At 36.5% G+C, this 24723-nt stretch overlaps 1 protein-coding gene across 1 annotated transcript in view; it reads right to left on the reverse strand.

Annotated features, from left to right (window-relative positions):
- Nucleotides 1-382: 382 nt before the first annotated feature.
- PDE1A (phosphodiesterase 1A) overlaps nt 383-24723 on the reverse strand; it is a 103124-nt gene continuing 78783 nt past the window's right edge. Inside the window, exons 13-14 of the mRNA XM_056110132.1 lie at nt 1885-2001; nt 383-567 (exon numbers count right to left, since the gene is read on the reverse strand). Of these exons, the coding sequence (XP_055966107.1) occupies nt 1928-2001 (74 nt within the window). The 3' untranslated portion in view covers nt 383-567; nt 1885-1927. The remainder of the gene's footprint in view (nt 568-1884; nt 2002-24723) is intronic.

The following is a 24723-nucleotide window of genomic DNA, read 5'->3' on the forward strand; positions in this document are numbered from 1 at the left end:
TGAGAGTTACAATGGATTGTTCATCAGGTCACACAGCCACGGCTGTTATGCTCCACTGAAGTTAAAAGACATCAACTATACGTCTGACTTTGTACCTGAATATTTAAATAATAACGACAATCTAAATAGCCTATCCTTTGGAGCTTTAAATTTTTTTCAAATAATTTTGTCTTCACTCTCATTTTACTTAAGACATTGAAATAATTATAAATCTGGTATTTTATAAAATAAAGATATTTTACATAACTTTTCTTCTGTGATATATTTCATAAAAACATGGCTAGAATTGAACACAAGGTAATGAAATTTTAACTGTTCACATTGTCCTTAAAGTTTTTCTGGCTTGATTGAAGAAGGAAATATTTTATAGAGAAAAATATGGCTAAAATATCTGATAGAAACATTGATATTTACTTGGTCAGAGTTGCTAGATCAGAATTTATGTTCTTCTTATTTATTTTTTATGTTGGACTCCACAGAAATAATCTGATCTAAGTGCATGTTGAAAATAAAGAATAAAGCATTTTGGAAGTTGAGGGGTTAGAGTATATTAGTGTTATTCTTATCCTGAAATAAAATAAAAATTAAGATCAGAGCTTTGTCATATATACCTCTGACAATTTTACAGTGAAATTTACATGCCTTGTCTCAAATAAATTTTATCATATACAATAATATGGTTTTTATATCATTTGGAATTTCTCTTCCTATTCTCTCTCTCTTGCTTTCTCATATCACAAATTCAAATTTCTATTGGGGATTGTTGGGGTAATATAAATGAATTAATAGTACCTATGTGAACATAAAACAAGAGTGTCATAAGTAGCATAGTACTTAATCCCTACTGTGTAAAGATACTCAAGAAGATATTCTAAATTAGTGTGGAAGCCTGATTAAAAAAAACAATAAATCTGTCTCAAAAATTAGAGGATTTTAACTTTTTGAACAGTAAATTCACCATTAAAGAGCAGTCATTGGTAACAATAGGAAATATTTGCTTCCATATGAGTAACAAGTTTGATACTTCTTTTGAACTGTCAGAAATATCACCTCTCTAACTGATTATAATATGATAGGTGACATGCAAGCTACTCTATAATTGATAAAAATCACATGAACCCTCTAGTCTCTTTCATTTAAGTCAACAAAAACATAAAATACATAGAAAAGAAAATAAAAATACTGCAGACAGAGATATCTTGGAAATAATAGTAAAGCTATACAACAGCATAAAACTTGGATTTCAAATGCTTAATTTTTGTCCTACTGAAGTTCCATCCATTATTATGAGATCTCAACATTGCTCTCACTTAAATTTTCCTTATTGTTCCCTGAGAAAATGTCTCATAGTGAGATATAACGTGTAGGTACAGTGGGACTACATACTGAAATGGAAATAGGTAATGATTTCAGAGAGATTGTCATGTTATTTTAGTTCTAGTTTTGAATTTTATGATCTTTACTGAACTCAATCTCATTGAAACCTTTTACCAATGAGATGCCAAAATATTACAGATTGTCTCTATATTTACATAGACACTTTATACATTGTACATTTTTAGAAACATAAATGAATTACTATTACCTACACAAGATTTGTTTATCAAGCTCATAAATGTTTCATATATATGTAAGTGTATAAAAAATGATAACCCTATACTTTTTTGTCTATATAGAAGACATATTTGGCTCAAGTTGTTTGGTATGTAAGAATCTTACATAATTTTATTGTTTTCTGGTGATATTTATTTGCAAGACTTTTGCACTTACCAAATGTACGCAATCTGAAAGGCTACAGGACAGTTAAATCAGACAACACTGTTTCTATTATATTCAATGTTATTCATTTCACATATTGAATTTTCTGTATAAAAATAAAATTACCTCTCATGTTTAAAATGATAGAAGCCTTTACATTGTCTCAAATCTATGAATGTGTTTCAGCATGTTTTTCTTCAGTATTTACTAATTCTTCTGAATTCCTATGGAGATCAGATTCTCCTAAAAGACAAGCAAATTAATAAACAAAAATGAGAACGATCTTTATAAAAAGTCCAATAAAAGGCAAAGGCCCTCCCGTTGATCGTCGATTTGCTCGAGCGGGCCCAGTAACGTCTCCATTGGAGACTTTGTTGTTACTGTGTCTGGCATATTGAATACTCTCGGTAGCTTGCCGGGCTCTCCGAGAGGGGAAAAAGTCCAATAAGGTCATGAAAATAAAGTAATTAGTAAAAGGGTTGAAGATTGAATTTATAATGAATTTTGCACCACCTTTCTCTAACCATATAAAGGTAAAAGGTAAAGGCCCTCCCGTTGTTCGTCGATTTGCTCACATGGGTCCATTAACGTCTCCATTGGAGACTTTGTTGTTACTGTGTTTGGCATATCGAGTACTTCACGGGTAGCTTGCCAGGCTCTGCCGTGCGGGCAAGCTACTCTCGGTAGCTTGCCGGGCTCTCCGAGAGGGGCGGAGGAATCGAACTCGGGTCGGTCATGTTGGCTGCGTGCAAGGCAAACACCCTACCGCTGTGCTGTTGCTCCAGCACCATATAAAATAACTTTCAATCTGTGGATAATAGCACTGTCCTGTCCTCCAGGTGTTCATCGATTTGCTTGAGTGGGCACCAGTAAGTCTCCATTGTGAGACTTGTTACTGATTTTGGCACATTGAATACACCATGGGGAGCTTGCCAGACTCTGCTGAGTGGGTAGAATGCTCTCGGTAGTTTGCAGGGGTCTCCGAGAGGGACGGAGGAATCAAACCCGTGTGGGCCACATGCAAAGCAAATGCCCTACCTGCTGTACTATTGTTCATATATCCTGTGGATAATAGAGTTTATAATTTTATGAGGTATAACCTGAATATTTAAACACATAAATGAAAAATTAAGACATGTTTAAGTATCTATTAAATCAACCATAAAATTCATGCATAATTTTACTAAATTGTATTAGTCGAAACAAGTTTATTTAAATAAATTCTGTTAAAAATGCTTGAGCGATGATAGCACAGCGGTAGGGCGTTTGCCTTGCACGCAGCCAACATGGCTGACCCGAGTTCGATTCCTCCGCCCCTCTTGGAGAGCCCGGCAAGCTACCGAGAGTATCTCGCCCGCACAGCAGAGCCTGGCAAGCTCCCCATGACGTATTTGATATGCCAGACACAGTAACAACAAAGTCTCTAATGGAGACGCTACTGGGCCCGGTCGAGCAAATCGATGATCAACAGGAGGGCCTTCTATTCTATTCTATTCTGTTAAAAATTACACACTGTTGCTATGATCTAAAACAAAATGTTATAACAGTAATGTTTAAATGAAAGCATAATTTGTCAAAAAATAACTAATATAACTTGCAATTTCAGACTCATTTGCTTCTTTGAAGCAGTTGAAACATTGAAGTAAAAAAATTATATTAGAAAATGTTCCAACATCTAGAAATATTTCAGAGAATAAAGAAACAAAAGATATATGAGAAACAAAATAGTAGTCAAATTAAGAGTCAGTTACATGAAAGAACTTGATATACTAGGAAATAAATCTGATGGGATACAGGCATCAGGGCATCAGTAAACAAGAGAGTACTGAAACCTAAGCACCAAGAGAGATGAAGAGACAAGGAAGGTGATTTGCTAAAGAAAAACACCAGGCCCAGACTTGCTAGCTCTAACTTTATAAAGCTAGGGGAAAAACGTAATAAAGTTAGGAACTTTAAATAAAGTGTTGTGTAATATGCAAATCCAGACATAAAAAATTATTCCTTGATGCCTTAAATAAAAGAAAATATATCAATTTATACCAACAAATTCCAAGCTAATGATTTAATCTAATTTAATGAGCCTGAAATCTTAGTTGCTTAAGTTCCATTGAAATTAAAGAGTTTAAAAAATGTAGAAAGAAGTTAAACTTGCTTCTTGATAGTATTTCATTCTAAAATTGGTTCAACAGGATACATATGTTTTGTTGGCACGCATTTAGAAATATGTGCGTATTTAAGAAAATGAGGAAGCAGAGTAGCTCAATTTTAAGTTTCCTGAAAACTTCCCATACTGTTTTCCAAAAGGGTTGAATCAGACTATACGTCCATCAGAAGTGGGTAGAATTCCCAAATCCCTGGCCAATGTCGATTGCTCCCATTATTTTTGGTATATACTTCTCAATGAGATGGTGTCTTACTGTTATGTTGATTTGGATTTCCCTAATAATAAGTGATGGTGAGCACTTTTTTCATGTGCCTATTTGTCATCTGATTGTTTTCCTCAGAGAAGTCCCTTACTTCCGCTCCCCATTTTTTGATGGGTTTTTGTTTTGTTGTCGTTGATCTTTATGAGTACCGATGAAGGCAACTAGAAAAGAAAGGACTCCATGGCAATGGAATTCCTGGGAAGTAATAACCGCCTAGACCTATCACTGTCTGGACCCACCTTATGAGCTCAGGAACTAAGGCCTGATAACATTTTTTTGTGTGTTTTCTATGTTTTATTCTGATTATATTTATTAATTTTTATTTATTTATTTTTATTTTTCAATGAATCATCGTGAGGTACAATTACAGACTTACAAACTTCCGTGCTTACGTTTTAGTCATACAATGATCGAGTACCCATTCTTCCACCAGTGCCCATTCTCCACCACCAATGTTCCCAGTATCCCTCCCTCCACCTCCACTCTCATCACCACCCCACCTGCTGCCTCTTCCCTTTTACTTTCTCTCTTCTTTTGGGTGTTATGGTTTATAATACAGGTATTAAGTGGTCATAATGTTCAGTCTATAGTGCATTTTCAGCACACATCTCCCATCCCGAGCATGCCCTCCAAGCATCCTTTACTTGGTGGTCCCTTCTCTATCTCAGCTGCCTTTTCCCCCTAGCGTGTGAGGCCAGCTTCCAAGCTATGGAACAATCTTCCTGGTTGTTATCTCTACTATCCTTGGGTGTTAGTCTCCCATTACGGTACTTTATATTCCACAAATAAGTGCAGTCCTTCTATGTCTGTCCCTCTCTTTCTGGTTCATTTCACTTAGCATGATGCTCTCCATGTAGATCCACTTATATGAAAATTTCATGACTACATCTTTTCTAACAGCTGCATAGTATTCCATTGTGTAGATGTACCAGAGTTTCTTTAATTAGTCATCTGTTCTCAGGCACTCGGGCTTTTTCCAGATTCTGGCTATTATAAACAGTGCTGCAATGAACATACAAGTGCAGATGTCATTTTTACTATACTTTTTGCATCTCCAAGATGTATTCCCAGAAGTGGTATTGCTGAGTCAAATGGGAGAAAACCTAAAAAGATCTTGACCTGGAACTAGCTCCGGACCAGAGAAGGCTGAACTCATCCTTCAAGAGAAGCTCTAGCAGGAACAAAGGTCAAGAAACAGAGTTTCAAAGAAGACCATCCCAACTCTACCCTCTTGGAAATCACCATAACAATGGACTCTTACCTAGCTAGAAAGCTCCATGGGAGGCAGCTTGGAAAAAATAACAATAAAAGCCAACTTGAACAAAGAAGGTGTGTGTATATGCTGCTTGAGCCCATGTGCTTCATGGGTCCATGTGGCCAAGCACATGTGGTGCCCAAGAACATGTGTCACCTACATCTTCCCTCTTGAGATGTACTGGGGCTCTCTCCACCTTTGGAAAAGCCCATGAGTGCGTTTTTCTCTTGAGTGCAACTCACTCTCGCTCTCTCTCTCTCTCTCTCTCTCTCACTCTCTTTCCCTCTCCCCAAAAGCCCCCAAATAAAAGCTATTTTTACTTCAATGCTCATATTCTTCTGAAATTCTTTTCTGAGAGAAAAGCAAGCACCTGGAAGGCCTGGTTAAGGCCTTGGATTGGCTTTCCTTTTCCACAGAAAGCAATTCCTTATTTCAGCCTGAGTTCAATGCTTCCTGAGATATCAGGTGGTAGAGATTAACTTCCATTCCGGACAGACCAAGTGGACATCAGGTGTGGCTTAATGGCTACCTTGTGGGGCTGGCAGGACTCTGGTCTGTGCTGTGTTTGGCAGGGGCTAATCACAGACATTATCAATTCTAGCCTTCCTAGCTGGTCCCAGACTGGCAGAGGTGGATAAGGAGAAAATAGCCGTTTCTCTCTTCTTTGTACATAAGCCACCTGGGGATGATGGTGGTGGGGCATGGACAATGACTTCAGTATTTATATTTCCTGGATGTCAACCCTTCATTTGATGTGTTTAGCACAAAAATTTTCTCCTATTCAGTGAGAAACCTTTTACTTTTAGCTGTGTTTCTTTTGCAATAAGGAAACTCTTTAATTTGAGTTTGCTCCATTTATCTTTGATTCTGTCACTTTTGTCAGCAGCAGTGCATCATTGAAGACACTTTTGGGTATCTAATACCTGGGTATTCAGCCCAGTGCTGAAAAACTTTCATTCAAAAGGATGTACTTACACCTCTATTTGGAATCAACCTAGATGTCCAACAACAGATCAGTGGACTATGAAGATGTATATATGCACAATGGAATACTACACAACACAAGGAATGATAAAACATGCGCTTTTCAGAACTATGGATGAAATTGGAAGATATCATGTTAAATGAGATAACCCATAAGAAGGATAAGCACAGGATGATACCAATTATATGTAATATTTAGAGAACTGAGTGAGGAAATGCAGTGGTTTATGAAGGGATTCCTAGATCCTAGATCACATTTGACCCCAGAATATAGGGAGGTAAAGGAAAGAAATAATGTGAAAGTGAAGAGGAGAAGAGATAGATGAGAAGAAATGGGGGTAGGGGCCAAGGGAGTCAGGGACATTGGTGGGGTTAAGGAATGATATAGCTAAATATGCATACCACAGAATCAACAACATGGAAATCATGAGACCCAAATTTTAATAACCGATATAAAAGGTATCTGTCAAGAAGACAGGCTGGGTCTGAGGTGGTAGTAAGAACCTGTGAACACTGGTGGAGGGAAGTTGACACTGGTGTGGGATTAGTGACAAACACTGTATGTCAAAAACCCAGCTATGAGTAACTTTGTAATTTTTGGTGCTTTAATAGAAAAAACTTTGAAAAAGTAAAAAAAATGAGGAAGCAAAGTGTAATAGTAGATATGAGCAACAAGTTGTGGGAATATAAAAAATTTTCATTGATCTGAGAGTCTAATAGATGGTGGGGTAGTTTCTCAGGGAAAAGATGAGAAAAACAAATTCTGAGAGGTGCAACTCAAATTGATAATCTCTATATCTTTATTAGTAGTAAAATTTATACTTAGTATACTAAGATTAGGTGTCTAAATCAGTTTCAAAAATTAAAACGGACCAATTTTAATTCTTTTAGCTTTGCTCTCAGTATTATGTTTCATTGAATTTTCTCTTTAAAGTGGAAGTAAACTTTTTCTTTTAAAAGCTTTCATTTGCTTTTAGTAAAATGTTTTTGTTAATGCATACATTCTCTTTTGTGTCTAAAATGGAAAACGGTGAACATAATTGAATATCTTTGTGGTAGATAATTCTGTAAATAAGACCAAAGTATATAGTTACACATATAGAATGAATATTGTTATACAAAATAATTTATTGTTATATAATAAAAATCAGGCTGGAGCGATAGCCCAGCTGGTAGGGTGTTTGCCTTGCACACAGCCGACGGGGCCAACCCAGGTTCGATTCCTCCACCACTCTCAGAAAATCTGGCAAGCTACCGAGAATACCTCTCTTGCATGGCAAACTCTGACAATCTACCCGTGATGTATTCGATATGCCAAACACAGTAACAACAAGTCTCACAATGGAGACATTACTGGGCCCACTCAAGCAAATCGATGAACAATGGGAGGACAGTGATACAGTGCTACAGTGCTACAATAAAAATAAATATTATATATGATTTAGGCTTCATGGAGTATTAAAGTATTTAAAATTCAATGTTTTATTTTGCTAGTTTGGATTATACTCAGTTTGAAAGTTAAAAATTAGTTGAAGATTCTACTAAATGTGAAATTTTATAGCACATTATTATAAGTACCTGAAATTCTTTTTCAAATTTCTCATCTTTTAAAATTACAGAAAGAACAAACTAATAAATCTTCTGCATTACATATCATAACATTTATTTGAAATCTCTGGACTATAATTTTCCAACAGGGTACATGGCTTTGTATTTTGAAATGAACCCAAACATAAACAGAAGACATGATCAAAGGGTTTATTTTATGGGAAAGATAGAATTAGACAATTAGACAATAAATGGCAAACAATATTTATATATTGATTTTATAATCAAAATCAAAATTTTGATTTCTTAAGGACGTATACCTAAAACCTATATACACTAATTTTTCAATAAGTATTTCAATTAAAGTAAGAAAATAGATACTGAGTCTTTATACAAAAATATTTAGGATGCAATAAAGAAATTTAAATACTTGTTTAAATATCTATGTATTTTGGGGGCAAGTGATTTGGTGAGTGCATTCCTAGCATGCAAAAGGTCCTGAGTTCAATAAATGTTACCTTGTGGCTCCTCAAAGAACATCAAGTGTTTGACAGATAATTCCTGAACACTACCAGGGTGGCCCTCGTAGTCCTGAACATTGTGGGGCTCAGCTAGGTTTCAACTATACCCACTTACTGGAATGGAGCACAAAACTATCTGATCACACAGTAGGGATGACTACCACTGAAAGCTGGGGCCTCTGAGTACTTCTTGGGAGCCTAACATCTATTTTAAACTGAGCATATTATTATATATTGATATATTTATTAAAATAAACTTTAATAAATAATATAAACAATGAAGGTTTATGACAAAATTTATTACATTTATTAATGATGATATTAGCAGCAGAACAAAAACAATAACATTCAGGAACAGTTACTAAGTTTTAAGTGTGGGGCTGGTGATTGAACCAATTCTCTCACAAACAAGGCATATATGCTCAGAACTTTGAGCTAAGAATCTACAGATTCTTCCAAAATATCTCTATTGTTCAAGTTCACATACATAAGAGACAAAATGGGGCTTTCATTTCTGGAACCAAGAACTTAACTGAAGTGTTAGGATTGCAAGGTAAATTGTTGTATGCTTCTATTGAATTTGAAAACATAAAAGCATTCATTGTTGCCTGGAAAAATATAATTGCAATTTTAAGTTGGGAAAAGAGGCATAAACATAGTATTTGTCATCTTACAACCAGAAAAAAAAATGACTAGTTTGATAGGGAGTCTGAATAGCACTCTCTAAGCAAAATCTCCTTATTATGACTTTGTAGTATTATCTTCTGAAGACAGACAGAATTTCATAATCAAGGTTCATACAGGTTCTATACAGGGGTATTTCAAAGAAAAGGACCAAAAAAGGAAGTCAAGTTTTCTCACTAATTATATGGAAAAATATATGATTTCATGAGTAATTAGAAGTCATTGAGTGTAAAGTATAGCATAAATTAGACTAATAAATTAATATTTGAAAAAAATCATAAGAATTCTTTGAATAAGAACCTCTTATCATTCTTGTCCTGGTGTTGTCTGACTGCTCTGTCTTGCTAACGCATCTACTACAGACCTCAGAAATCTCAAATTTTTTTTTGTTTTCCTGAGCATTCAGTTAAAGCAAGAATAAATCTCTTCTAATCATAGACTAAAAACATTGCATACTTTAATTTTTTTGAGGGATGAGGGGGAACGAGTTACACATAACTGTGTTCAGGGCTTAACTTCTGACTTTATACTTAAGGATCATTCCTGGAAGGGCTTGGAGGACCATATGTGGTTTCAGGAATTGAATCTGAGCTACCCACTGGACTGTATCTCTTAATTTTTAATGTTGATGATCAAATTATTCCATGGAGAGGGCATTATTTTTAGGTAAATTTATGTTTAAGGAAGATGAAAAAAATCAGGAAAGTTCACCTCTTTCTCCCAAAAAGAATAAGAAACATTTTGGTGGCAACATAAGCAAAAATTGTCAGTCTTTAGAAGTTTCTGGATATTTTATAAATAATTAACAAATTTAAGATTGAGCTTAATCAGGACTCAAAAATGCCCCCAAAATGTTTGCATGCACTCCATTATTCAGCCTTATATCATAAATTTGAGAGCTGAGTTGGAGTGCTATGTCCCAAGAATCAGCGAACACAGAGAGTGATTCCATATAATCAGCTACTTAAACTGAGATGAGTTTCGTGTTTTTAAAAAAAGATCTCCTATGCTATTTCTTTCTCTTCATATTCATACTTCTATATAACTTGGGCTGGCTATTATAAGGGGGCTATTTGAAGGGGAATAAGGAGAGAATTAGCTTCACTTAGAATTTTGAAAAGTGGTAGAGGGATGAATTACTGCTTTTGGTCATAGATGCAAGCTTCTTTTATAGTAAGCTTATAAATTATGAATTTATCTCAAAATGAAAGCAAATATTTAGAGATTAGTGACAAAGCACTTTATCTGGCCAAAATTGTGAGGGGTGGTGCAATCTCTAATCAACAAAGACCCATAAGACAGAATTATTCCATAATGATTTAAAGTCGTATTTTTTTTTTGCATTTGCTTTAATTTAATTCTAATCTTAAAAATAGTTGTCCATAAAAACAGCAAGAATGGTCTTAATGTTCCTTTCACTCAAAGAGTTACAAAGAGGAACAACCAGAAATGCTTTTTGGAACTGGATGGCTATTTTTTAAAAAAATTTATTTCCTCCGCCCCTCTCGGAGAGCCCGGAAAGCTACCGAGAGTATTCGATATGCCAGACACAGTAACAACAAAGTCTCCAATGGAGACGTTACTGGGCCCGCTCGAGCAAATCGATGATCAACGGGAGGGCCTTTTATTATTATTATTTATTTATTATTATTTATTTATTTGGAATACCCATCCCTCCACCAGTAACCATTTCCCACCACCACCTATCCCAGTAACCCTCCCACCCCCCATTCCTATCCCTATCCCACCCTCTGTGACAGGGCATTCCCTTTTGTTCTATCTTTCCTCTTGGGTGTTGTGGTTTATAAATAGTTAAGCCTGATTTTCAGGGAGAAAAGTTGGAGAATTTACTTTCCACTGACCACTTTATATATAAGGAGATGTCACGTGGCCGCATAAGTGGCTGTGTGGTTTGGAGTAAGAGTCCTAGTTCCTGCATAAGTGAGCTATGCTTGAGAGGCTCATGGAGGAGGCGGGAAAAAGTAGTATTTTTTAACTATTTATTTAAAGTAGTTTGTGTATACTCTATTATCTTCACATTGAACTAACATAATAACGACTCATATTCCTGTTTATTTGCTTTTATTTGATGGAATTTAAATTTATTTTTAGTATCTTTTTTTTTTTTTTTGCTTTTTGGGTCACACTCGGCGATACTCAGGGGTTACTCCTGGCTCATGCACTCAGGAATTACTCCTGGCGGTGCTCGGGACCATATAGGAAGCTGGGAATTGAACCAATGTCAGCCATGTTGGCTGCGTGCAAGGCAAACACTCTACCCGCTGTGCTATTGCTCCAGCCCGTTTTAGTGTCTACATTTTTAATCAGAAAATTTACTTATTATATTTCATAGTTGCACAAGCCTGTGCTTTGAGTGATTTATTTGACCTCAGTTTTCACATTAGTCAAATGGTGATAAAATATAAATCACAGTGTTGTTTGGATGCTTAAGCGAAAGGAGTGTGACAGGACACAAAATACAACCTGGTGCTAAATATGCACTCAATGCTAGTACAATATGAATCTTCGTTCTGTTTGGTATTAATACCAACAAGGAGAAAAATCATTTATTCATAAATATTTATAAGGTTTTTAATTTTATTGCATAGCAATAAAAATCACTTATTTATAATATAAATATTTAAGCTATTTCTAATTAAATGGACAATATATAAGGTTTAATAATATATGTGGTTTAATAAGTGCCATAGTATCTTAAAATATCTTGTTAATCACAATATAAATTTAATTTTTAATTGTTTTAAATTCTCCATCACTATCTTGTCTACTCTGCAAATTATCACTGTCACACTTTGACTCAAGAGTTTTCGAGGACTAAAGAACTCCTTTGAAATCTTAGAGTCATTACTTAAATTGCAAAGTAAAACTACAACAAATAACTAGATTTAGATGTTTGAAATCATAGCAAATAGCAAATGTAGAAACAGAAGAAGAAAAGTTTTGGAAAACTCTCACATTTAGTTTTCCCTTTGCCTTTCACTGTTTTTATTTATTTATTTTTTAAAGAAGACCATCAAGCCAACAAAGATTGATAGAAAGGTAATGGAAATAATAAATGAAATATATTTATTTATTGCTTTTTGGGTCACACCCAGCGATGCACAGGGGTTACTCCTGGCTCTGCGGTCAGGAATTACCCCTGGTGGTGCTCAGGGGACCATACGGGATTCTGGGAATCAAACCCGGGTCGGCCGTGTGCAAGGCAAAGATGTTGGTGATCGGTCAGTCTATGCAAGGCAAGCACCCTACCTACTGTACTATCTCTCTGGCCCCAAACAGAACCTTTTGAAGCAATTTATTTCACACACACACACACACACACACACACACACACACACACATTTTTGCACTAAAAATGTCTTTAATTTTCTCTGAGCAAATGATATAGGAGACTAAGGAATGTTGTCAAGGACTAATAATGTGTGTTGATTAGAAAAAAATGCTTTCAGAACTTTGAGAATTAAAATGAAAAAATGTAGACAAATGTATGGTGGTGTAGGTGTCTCAGAGTAAAAATTCTACTATGTAACTTTCTTTGATGTGATCCTTTACCATACTTATTTTTTTGGATGAGATTATAATTTATCAAAATTAAGAATGTAGCTCGAGTGGGCTGGAGCGATAGCACAGCGGGTAGGGCGTTCGCCTTACACGCGGCCAACATGGCCGACCCGAGTTCGATTCCTCCGCCCCTCTCGGAGAGCCCGGCAAGCTACCGAGAGTATTCGATATGCCAGACACAGTAACAACAAAGTCTCCAATGGAGACGTTACTGGGCCCGCTCGAGCAAGAATGTAGCACTGTAGCACTGTCCTCCTGTTGTTCATCGATTTGCTCGAGCGGGCACCAGTAACATCTCACAACAAATTGTGAGACTTGTTGTTACTGTGTTTGGCATGTTGAATAGGTCACGGGTAGCTTGCCAGGCTTTGCCATGCAGGCAAGATACTCTCGGTAGCTTGCTGGGCTCTCCAAGAGGGGCAGACGAATCGAAATTGGGTCGGTCATGTTGACTGTTTGCAAGGCAAATGCCTTACCCGCAGTGCTATTGCTCCAGCCCTATTAAGAATGATTTGAAAATATTCATTGAGCACTCTTCTGGAAAGACTAAGAAGAATTTGGGAATACAGCCTAAACCCACTCCAGTTTGCTTCCTGTTGAGGTTCATGCACATGGATCTGAGTTTTCCCCCAGGAAGGCAAAGGAGGATTTTAAACCTTTTATTCAAATAGGGTTATTTCTTATTGGTGTGGTGGCAACTTTTTCTCATCCTGTGAAACCAAAAGAAAGAAGATACTTGATTCAAACTGTGCAACTTTTTAGAAGGAGTAAGAGGAGCTATGGGCATCATTTTTTTTTGGGGGGGGGAGACATTAGACAACTACTTCTTTACAAAAATTCCTTGAAATGAGGTATTAGATGCTGAGTAGAAATCTGGAGATATTTCCAGAAGAGGTGTGTGAAAGACTCCCGAAGCAAAAAAATGAATCTGGGAGGAGATGAGACCTTTGTCAAGTTCCTTTATATTCTCTAAAATTCTGAAAGATGAGAACAGGGACTTTGCAAATAGTGTCTTAGGAACAGGATAGCACTGTAGCACTGTAGCACTGTCCTCCCATTGTTCATTGATTTGCTCTAGCGGACACCGGTAACATCTCACAACAAATTGTGAAACTTGTTGTTACTGTTTTTGGCATATTGAATACATCATGGGGAACTTGCCAGGCTTTGCTGTGTGGGCGAGATACTCTCGGTAGCTTGCCAGGATCTCTGTGAGGGGCGGAGTAATCAAACCTGGGTTGGCCATGTCAGCCACATGCAAGACAAAAAACTTTCCTGCTGTGCTATCGCAACAGGGTAGAGGTACCTAAATTCAATATGGGGATAGCAGAAATGTCTCTAAGGAACTCCACAGTTTTCATAAAATCCATGGTTTCATGTGGGAGATTGGGAAGAAATTGGGAAGAACACTATTTTCTGGATATGTCAAGTATTATGGGGAATAAAGATTGAGGATAAAGCAAGCAGGGAAGGGAGAGCAAAGGTCTGATGGCCCATAATGAGATAAACAAAAAGTCAAGTGGTTGAAACAGAAGGTGATAATGGCTAAGAGCAGATGGGAGAGGCAAGTCTGAAAAGATTTGAGAGATCAAAGGTCAAAGAAGGACCGGGTATTTATCCCAAATCCATAACCACATTAACCTCTAAGGACTTGTATATCATTTAAGCAAGAGGAAAGTCTGTCAAAAAAAAGTCCCACCCTTCTCAATCTTAAATTGAAAATGCTTACTCTGTTTACAAGTTAGAAATTAAGAGAGCCTAAATAAAATGTGAATTTTGTTTAGAAAAAATAAATTAAGAGAAAGTAATGAAAAAATTAACTGCTTTCTTTAAACATGCAACATGAGAAATTCATTTAGAAACTATATTTTGATACCGAACCAGACAAGAACAACTTGAAAAGGAAAATTATGGACTTATCTTACTCATAAACATAGATTTTTAAAGTTAGCAAAACCCCACAAATTTTAATACTTCAGGGTGATTGGTTTATCTAAGAAATACAGAAATCCAAAATTAGAAAACTTATTAATATAATTAGCCATATAAATCAACTAAAATAAAATCACATATACATTCTAAAGCTACAAAAATGCTAAAGTGAAAGTTTATTTAAAATACATTTTCTTGACAAATTATTTATTGACATAAATATAATTAACTCATAAAGGTAAGTAGATGAAATAAATTTAAAAATATTACACTAACTGCTGAAATATTAAACATATTCTTTTTAAATCCAGGCATATGAGTAACCATATCACTTTTATTTTATATCATTCTGGACAAACTTGCTAGTGCAGAAGATGTAAGAAAAACAATAATAAAATATATACATTTGGGAAAGAACAAAACTGATATAGGCAGAAGATCAACTGCCAAAACAATTTCTATTTCCATGCATAAATGGAAAATAACTATTCGCAAAAGTAGCAAAAATATATTGATGAAAAATTTAACAAACAATATTAAAACATTTAAAATAAATTATTATAAAATTAGAGATTAACTAATTACATAATTGTTAATAAGCTTTGTCCTATCACTATCATTTAATTACACTAATAAGTATTCTAATTATCTTTAATAAGGTAAAAATTTTTTAAGAAACTTGAAAAAGACATCGTAATAACAGGATATGAATATATAGAAAGTCAATATAATGAAGATGAACTTTTTTTTCCAAATAGATACAAAAGAAATTCTAATCAAATACAGTTTTCTTTTTCTTTTTCATGAAAATGAGATAAAAAGCACCTCAAAAAAATTCAAATGAATGAAACATTAGCAAATATATTCTATGACTCTAGAACAATAAACTAGGAACTAAATCACTAGAAATCACTAGAAAACAGTTGCTCATTTGAATATTTAATACATCTATCATCCTGGAAAAATCCTCCCAACACCCTTTATTTGGTGCTCCCTTGCATGCTGAAAGTGGACTAAGTCCAAACAGGATTGTCACTCAATGCCTCTTTTGCAAACCACAGCACAAAAAAGGAGAGAGAAAACAAAAGGGAATGCCCTCCCACAAAGGCAAGGTGGGGTGGGGGGATGTGGTGGAGGGTGGGAGGGCTACTGGGATCATTGGTGGTAGAGAATGGGCACTGGTGGAGGGACGGTTCCTAAATCATTGTATAACTGAAACCCAAGCACAAAAATTTGTAAGTCTACAACTGTACCTCATGGTATTTCACTAATAAAAATTTTTTTAAAAAGTTAAATTAGAGAATATCTTTAAAAAATGAATTGCTTCTAAATAAGCTTTAGTTGCAATTAGAATTATGATACTTATTGTAAAATGGCGTTTGACAAAGGTTAAAAATGCCCTCCTGTAAAGTACAACATTATTAAACAAAGCGATTTTGTAATTTAAAATAAATAAATAAATAAATATTTAATACAAATTCTAAGGTGTCACACTTGCCTTCAAGCTAGCTTATGTGGGGCCAGAGTAACAGCATAGCAGATAGAGCAGACCCTTGACTTGCATCCTAAGCATCCCATATGGACCCCCAAGCCCTGCTAGTATTAAGTATTGAGCCAGGAGTGAGCCCTAACCACTGCCGGATATGGCTCCCCAAACAAACAAACAAACAAACAAACTAGCTCTAGGTTTCTTGCTGACTTTAAAAAGCTTTGACTCATGAACAAGGCAAGTCTGTGGCATCAATTTCCATGTTTTTTTTTTTTTTTGCTTCTAAAATGCCTCCGAGCCTCATATTCTAGAATTTTGTCAATATCAAATCAGTCATAAAATTATTTGTAGCAATAAGAAATGTTACATTGTATTACATATTGAACCCCAGGTTCCATTCTGGGACATAAATAATTTTTCTCATATATAAATTCTCTTTGAGAAGATGGTGAAAGTTATGGGATTTACAGTTTTTTGTTTCAATCAGGATTGCTTTGGTGAACCTGATTCTAACTGAAAGTATGTATAAAGATGGATCAACTCTGTAGGTGTCTTACAAATTTGACTGTTCTGCCTTGGGAACAATTAATGTTTGCCATTCAGAGGTTGCTCAAAACAGAAATGATTCCACAACAGTTCTGAATATGAATGTAATCTACAGTTTCAGTTCAGTTTCTGCCCAAATGTTGCAATTAGAGAGCCATAAAATAAAGAAATGAGCTACAATTTCACAGGTCTTCAAGATGTTATTTATTCATTTATCCTGTATGATAGGAGAAATTCGGAGCATCTATTACCCATAGGCCTCCAAGTTGTTTTTTTAGTCACTTTTAGTGACTTTCTTTTTTCTTTCATGGAGACATTGCCCTCGAAGTCAAGACACATAGTCCAAATTATTATTTTTTTAATTTTTAAAATAAATTTTTTTAATTAGTGAAACACCATGAGGTACAGTTATTGACTTACAAACTTTCGTGCTTGGGTTTCAGTTATACAATGATCAAGTGCCCATCCCTCCCTCCACCAGCGCCCATCCTCCACCACCAATGAACCCAGTAGCACTTACAGCCTCCCACCCCATCCCCCCCAACCCACTCCCACCTCACCCCGCCTTTGTGGCAGGATATTCCCTTTTGCTCTCTTTCCTTTAGGGTGTTGTGGTTTGCAATAGAGGTATTGAGTAGCCATTTTGTTCATTAGCCCAAATTATTTCATTCCCACTTGCTTAAATTCCTTTAAATTCTCTATTTTCTTGTAATTTCTTGCATGACAGGTAAGATCCATGCTTACATATTAGGCAGCTTATTTTGTCGCTCTTACCGCTATCCCAGAGCTTGCCAGAGCTGTTTCTAACCTCCAGCAAGTATCAATTTAAATGATCCCTTTCACAGTAGTCTTCCCTGCCTTTTATTTAAAACTGAAATTCTGCTTCCCATTTCTACTCCTTCATCCACCAGGGTAAAAATTGTTGTCCTTTTCATTATTCATTATATCTGTAGCTCTTAGATCCATAGGAAAAACACAACAAATAGAAATTTTAGTGAAAAGAGCAGCTAGCTGAAGTGTCATTCATGTTAGTTAGTTCTAGAGCAGATTACATAAATCAATTCATTTAACTATTTTAAAAAACAGCATAAAAAAGAACTTCCTGTCCTAGTGATGTTTAAAAGGTTGAGGATTTCTTTATCATGTTTAACAAGAATAAAACAGGAAACTATTATCCAAAACAGTTTTCAAGGCAACCATAAATTTTGCAAGATATTTATTTTTTGCAAAATTGCTGGAGATTTAAGTAAGAACTGCAGGAATCTATAACTTACTTGCTGGAACTGCAATTATCTACCTTAAGAAAGTCCTTTCTGAGAATGACAGCAGAAATTAGTTTGCAGTCAGAGGCGGTAGAATCAATTTGAAATGGGAGGGGAGGGGAAAAAAATCTTGGTTTCTCCTAAGTGCATAAAGTGGTGTATTTAATTTAGAATATCTGGGGGAAGCGCATAACTTTATAAGCCTGGGATTATAGTTCAACTTTGGGGTAAATGGTAGACCAGCAGGATTCTATAGAAAAATCCTAACAATTAGAGAAACATAATGGGCTGGGGCAGTTTCTTCTCCACAGGCTACTGTCAGGCTAACCCAGATAACTAAGAAAATCTTCTTGTGCTAGCTAATTTTTCAAAACAAAGTTGAAAAGCAGTCATCATCATTGATTTTATCTTTTTCACTTTCATTGGTTAGTATAAAATATCTTTTTATACCTTTTTAAATTCATATAAAAATTCTTACTTTTTTATATCATTTGGTGGAAAGGTAAAGCTTTAACTTCACTGTTATCTACCATTGATTATGCATTTAAATTTTTCCATTTAAGCATGAAAATAATATAAACAGAATGCAAATGTTTCAAATAATGAGAGAAATAAATTGAAATGGAAAACAAACAATAAAACAAAACAAAAAAGGGTTAAAAACAGAAGTAGTAGATTAAGAATGAGTGCTACTTTGATTTTTAATTTCCAAATGATCAGGTAATAGTTTGTAAAAAAAACTTATGCTATATTTCCAGAGATCATACTTTGATTTTATCTTAGCATAAGACGATTTATAGAATTTTGAAGTGTAGAATTAGTACTTATGGCATAAATCTGATGTGATAAATTCATTCTGTGACCTACAACCATAGCAGAGGAAAGGAGGCTATAACAGAAGAGATTCTGTAAAGTTCCCATTTCTCTTTGAATTTCCATTTTAACTTTATTTAGATGAGGGCTTTATTCTTTGAAGCAAATTAGTTCTGTTGACACTTATTTAGAAAGGTGTGAGGGGAGAGAAAGAGAGATGTTTATGTTTTTGAGAGAATACAGTCTTCTTCAGAGTGGAAAAAAGCAAGTCAAGAAACATGAGAGACAGTCAAGAGAAAAACATATTCAGTGGAGAAGATGGGCTTCAAACGCAAATTTTGGTTAAATTTTGAAAGTGAAAATGTATTGCTAGTAATGTTTCACCCTGTGTATTACCATGAGATATTTTCTTAACTTTATCTACTTTACCACTTATTTAACAATAAAAATCAAACAGATAACTATGTAAGGAAAATAAGTATTATTTATTTTATTCAAAATGTGTGTATTGTTTGAATATTTCTTGGAGTTATATTATCTAGATGCTTTATTGTTTTAATTTGCTTCAAATAAGACTACCCGTGTTTAATTCTTAATACTACATTTTCTTACTATAGAACTGAGGAATTATTAATACACAGTTCCAATAATGTAAATTGAGAACTTTACATGATTTAAAATTTACAATCTACACACAATAAAATATTCCATATAACACAGTGTTACGAGGAGCAACAGAAAGAGAACAACTGTAACGACTAATCCAATACTGATAAGGGTCTTTCCTTCACTTTTGAGTTTGTACTTAAGGTTTATCAATTAAATTCATTACTTGTAAGTACCTTAATGCAACATTTTTTACAAAAATTTTTGAAAGAAACAAGAGTATAGACAGAGGAGTTAAGTGCTGAGAAAAACTTCAGAAGGACAATTAGAAGGGTTTGACTTAGAAAATGTAAATTTCTAATAACCACACGAATTAAATGTGGATACTTTCTAACCAACTGTTGTTGCAAGAGGAACTGTGATGATAAATGTAAAGTTATGATGTAAGAGGAATTTTAGCAATCTTGCTTTCTTCCAATGTCAAAAATTTAAGATATTTGTTTTCCTTTTTGAATAAATACAATGTACAAAGTAGCACTTACCTTGCTCTTTATGAGAAGGAAAGTGAGTTCACATCAGATGAAGGCATTTGATTATGTATTTTATTTTATAATAGTCATAGGCTATGATGCAATAGTATTACAGGATACTGTTAAAGATTAAGTCATTATTTAATTAAATACACATTTGCTAAGTGACTATTATATGCCCTGCAGTGTGCTAGGAGCTGATACTCACTGAAAATCTATGTCCTGATTTTTGTGACCATATATTATAATGAGGAAAACATGATAAGAGGAAATATATTATTCATTAATTTTAATATCATTAATAGTTTAGAATTATTAATTATTAATGATATTAATTAGCAATATTCTAGAATATATTATATAGAACACACATTGGTTAATATCATTATTAATTACTCATTAGATACTTATTAATTAACAATTTAAATTTTATTGAGAGCCAATAATTATTAATTAATTATGGGTTAGTGATGATACTTTTTAGTAATTGAACTTAAGTCTTATGAGGACAAAAATGTGACAGAGGACATTGCTGCTAGTGGTCAAGACAGATCCTTTGAGAATTTTTGGAACTTCTGTTTCATAAAAAGGAATAAATAAATTTCTGATCCATTCACTATTAATGAGATTCTGCTTTGGTTTCTTCTCATGGAAAATAGGGATAAATATAGTATGTGCTTCGTAAGGTCTGTGTGGAAAATACATGATTTATTCAGGACTGTGTTGGCAAGCTATCCGTTGTGTATTCAATATGCCAAAACCAGTAACTACAACTGGTCTCATTCACCTGACCCTGAAGGCTTCACTGACATAGCAGCACTGAGAAGGATGAGAAAGGAGAGGCCGACAAAATCTCAAGGCCGACGTAGGCTGCCACAACGAAGGAAGACAAAAATGATCGTCTGTAATTTCAATGCACGTACGCTAGCATCAGATGCATCCATCGAGGACCAGATGGTACAAGCGCGAATGATCAAGTACGACATCATTGGTCTGACCGAGACAAGAAGGCACGAATCTCACCATGCCGTTTTTGACACTGGAGAAGAATTGTTCCTCAGAACATGCGATAAAAGAGGTGTTGGAGGCGTCGGTGTCCTTGTCAACACAAACTTGGCCAAGAGCATTGATTCATTCGAATGCCTAACAACCCGAATCGGACGTTTACATTTGAATAGATGTGACTCACTACCTGCAGTTTCTATGTTCGTTGTCTACGCACCAACATCTCATTATGATGAAAGAGAAATCGAGAAGTTCTACATGGAGCTAGAGAAGTTCTATAAAGAAGACCACACCTTCTACAAGATCATTGTGGGTGATTTTAATGCCAAGATAGGACCGAGAAGATCAGCTGAAGAACTTCACATCGGGACCCATGGCCTAGAATGGAATGAACAGGGTGAGAGACTGTCTGAGTTCATCATGTCGACCAAGACCATTCATGGTAACTCACAGTTCCAGAAGGCAGAATCTAAACGATGGACTTGGGAGTCTCCCGGTGGACGATTCCACAACGAAATAGACTACATCATATTCAATCGATGGTTTTGCCTGACTGATGTTGCTGTTGTCCCAAAATTTCGAATGGGATCGGACCACCATCTCCTTCGTGCAAAATTCTACTTCACTGAGCGGGGAGAAAGGGCAGCAAAGTTCAGAAAGAGATCTCCCAGAATGACCACCAAGTGGGAACTCTTTGGTACTATTGCGGCAACATGGGAAGATGCCATTGTTGACAACATTGATGAGGAATACAATCAACTGGTTCAGCACCTCCATGAATGTGCGAGGAACGCCAAGAGAGAGATAGCCACAAAAAATCGCCTATCTTCGAAAACTCTTGAGCTAATTCGCCAGCATGGTTTGGCGCATGCCTCAGGCAACCGCAAGCTAACGTCCGAGCTCGCAAAGCAGTGCAGAGATGCGATCAAGGAAGACCTCAAAGAGAGAAGAGCAGAAGTACTGGTAGATGCGGCAGAAGCCGGGAAAAGTATTCGTAACGCCTGCCTGTCCTTTGCCAACTATAAGACCAAGATGAATGCCCTCCGATGTCCTGATGGATCCATCACATCCTCCAGAATAGCAATGGAGAACATTATCCATGACTTCTACTCAAATCTCTTCGATAGCCATGTCTACTTGCCGACATACCAAATTCCACAGGATGGATATGTCGTTCCCAAAGTTCTCCCTTCCGAAATCCAACACGCCATTTCGTCGGTAAAGAAACAAACAGCAACCGGCCCAGACAAGGTCAGACCTGAACACCTGAAGAACCTGCCATCAGTACTCATCAATACGCAGGCTCCTCTCTTCACACACTACCTGTCTGAATGCAAGGTTCTGTCCCAAAGGAAAACCAGTAGGACTGTACTACTGTACAAGAAGGGAGACATTCATGACATTGGCAACTATCGCCCGATCTGCCTATTGTCTGTCATCTACAAGTTGTTCACTCGAGTCATCCTGAATAGGATTGGCAGAACACTAGATGAAGGACAACCATGCAAGCAAGCCGGGTTCCGCAAAGGATTCAGCACCATCGACCATATCCACATGATAACCAAGCTCATTGAGGTTTCTCGGGAGTTCAAGATGCCGCTCTGTTTAACGTTCATTGATTTAAGGAAGGCCTTTGATTCTGTTGAGATGGAAGTGGTCATTGAAGCCCTAGCCAATCAGAGCATTCAAGCCCAATGTATCAGGATCCTCCGTGAGCTGTATTGCGGATTCACTACCAGGATCTCACCATTCTACAAAGAAGTGATCGTTGATGTCAAGAGAGGGGTGCGGCAGGGTGATACCATTTCACCAAAACTCTTCAGTGCCACCCTCGAGAACATCATGCGACGACTGGAATGGGAAGGAATGGGAGTGAAGATAGATGGTCGGCAACTACACCACCTCCGCTTTGCTGATGACATTGTTTTAGTAACACCAAACATCAGCCAAGCGGCACAAATGCTGGCCGACTTTGACCGTGAGTGTGGAAAGGTAGGACTACAGCTGAATCTTACGAAGACAATGTTTATGAGAAAGAGCCTCGTTCCTGACGCCCCATTCGCTCTCAATGGAATGACCATCTCCGAATGCAACAGCTATGTGTACCTAGGTCGAAAGGTCAACATGACAAATGACCTGGCACCCGAGCTGCGCAGGAGGAAGAGAGCGGCTTGGAACGCCTTCAAGAACGTCGAAGAAATAGCTAAGAGGACGAAGAACCTCCGGCTCCGGGCACATCTCTTTGATTCCACTGTTCTTCCTGCATTAACATATGCCTCAGAGACCTGGGCCCTACGCAAACAAGATGAGAACGCTATTCAGGTCTCCCAAAGAAGAATAGAAAGAGCTATGCTTGGAGTATCACGTTTCACTCAAATGAGAGAGAGAATCTGGAGTTCTGACATCCGTCGTCGATCAAGAATCAGGGAAGCTGTCTCATATGCCAAGGTGTCGAAAATCAGATGGGCTGGTCACATAATGAGATTTAAAGACGACCGCTGGACTAGAGCTGTTACCGACTGGATTCCATGGGAGGTTAAAAGACCACGTGGCCGCCCACCTACCAGATGGTCAGACTTCTTTGTCAAGATCATGAACGATCGGTTTGAGGCCCTTCATGTTCCCGGAGCAAACAGATGCCTTTGGGCTACACTAGCACGTGACAGGGACAAATGGAGACGTTACTGGCGCCCGCTTGAGCAAATCGATGACTAACGGGAAGTTAAGTGACTAAGTGACTAAGTGTTGGTTAAATTAAAATTTTTTGTTTGTTTTTGGCCACACTGGGCTGTGCTCAGGACTTATTCTTGACTTTGCACTTAGGAATCACTTCTGGCAAGACCTGGGGAACTATGTGGGGTGTTGGAATCAAATTCAAGTAGGCCTAGTGCAAGGCAAGCTCTCTACCTATCATATTATCTCTCAAACCTCTCAAATTAAAATATACTATATATAATATATATTATATAATATATATTTAATATCTGTGCAGAACCTCCCCTCCTGTATGAGTTAGGTTTCCTTCTTTAGGCAAAGAGCTTTAAGAAGAATTTTTAGCTAAAGAAATAAAGTCACAAAGGTCTTGGGTCATCTAAGACCCCGTAGAGGCTGGAGAGATAGTACAGTGGTTACGTCGCTCACCATACATGTGGCAATCTGTATTCAATCACCAGCACTCAATATAGTCCCCCAAACCTGCCAGGAGTGACCCATGAGTGTTTAGACCCATGAGTTTGGAGTATGCTCTGAGCGCAGCTGGGTGTGGTCTGAAAATAAAACAAACAAGCAAATAAACAAACAAACAAAAACACGAACCCCAAGACATTCCAGGGGGTCACGGAGCTGGGAAAGAGCAGCTGTGGGAAGAAGCATTAGAAGAGGCAGTGCAACATCTGGAACTGAAAGTTAATGTCCTGAATGATGGTGATTGATACTAACTGAAATGTGTTGTAAAGCAAATGGACTAATTAAATTGGATCCAAAACTATTTTGAAATAGCTAATTCTAGTTTCTCATGGATTTCTATGGTGACAGCTTACAAATGATTTCTCCAAATGTTGAATGAAACTGTCAGCAAAAAAGTGACTTTGTAAAGTTGACAAAAATAGACACCCACAAGTCTGACATTGAGTGTTACTTTTCCTCTGTAACACAAAAGCAACTTTACAGTTTCAGAATCTAAAACACAGGCACTAAGGCACCTCTAGAAATGAATGAGAGAATCACGCTACATCAATTTTGTCTCTGTTTTAGTGCCCCAATCTTTATGAATGAGATATTCA

This window comes from Sorex fumeus, unplaced genomic scaffold, assembly GCF_029834395.1.
Source record: "Sorex fumeus unplaced genomic scaffold, SorFum_2.1 ptg000009l, whole genome shotgun sequence".
In the NCBI taxonomy this organism is placed as follows: domain Eukaryota; kingdom Metazoa; phylum Chordata; class Mammalia; order Eulipotyphla; family Soricidae; genus Sorex; species Sorex fumeus.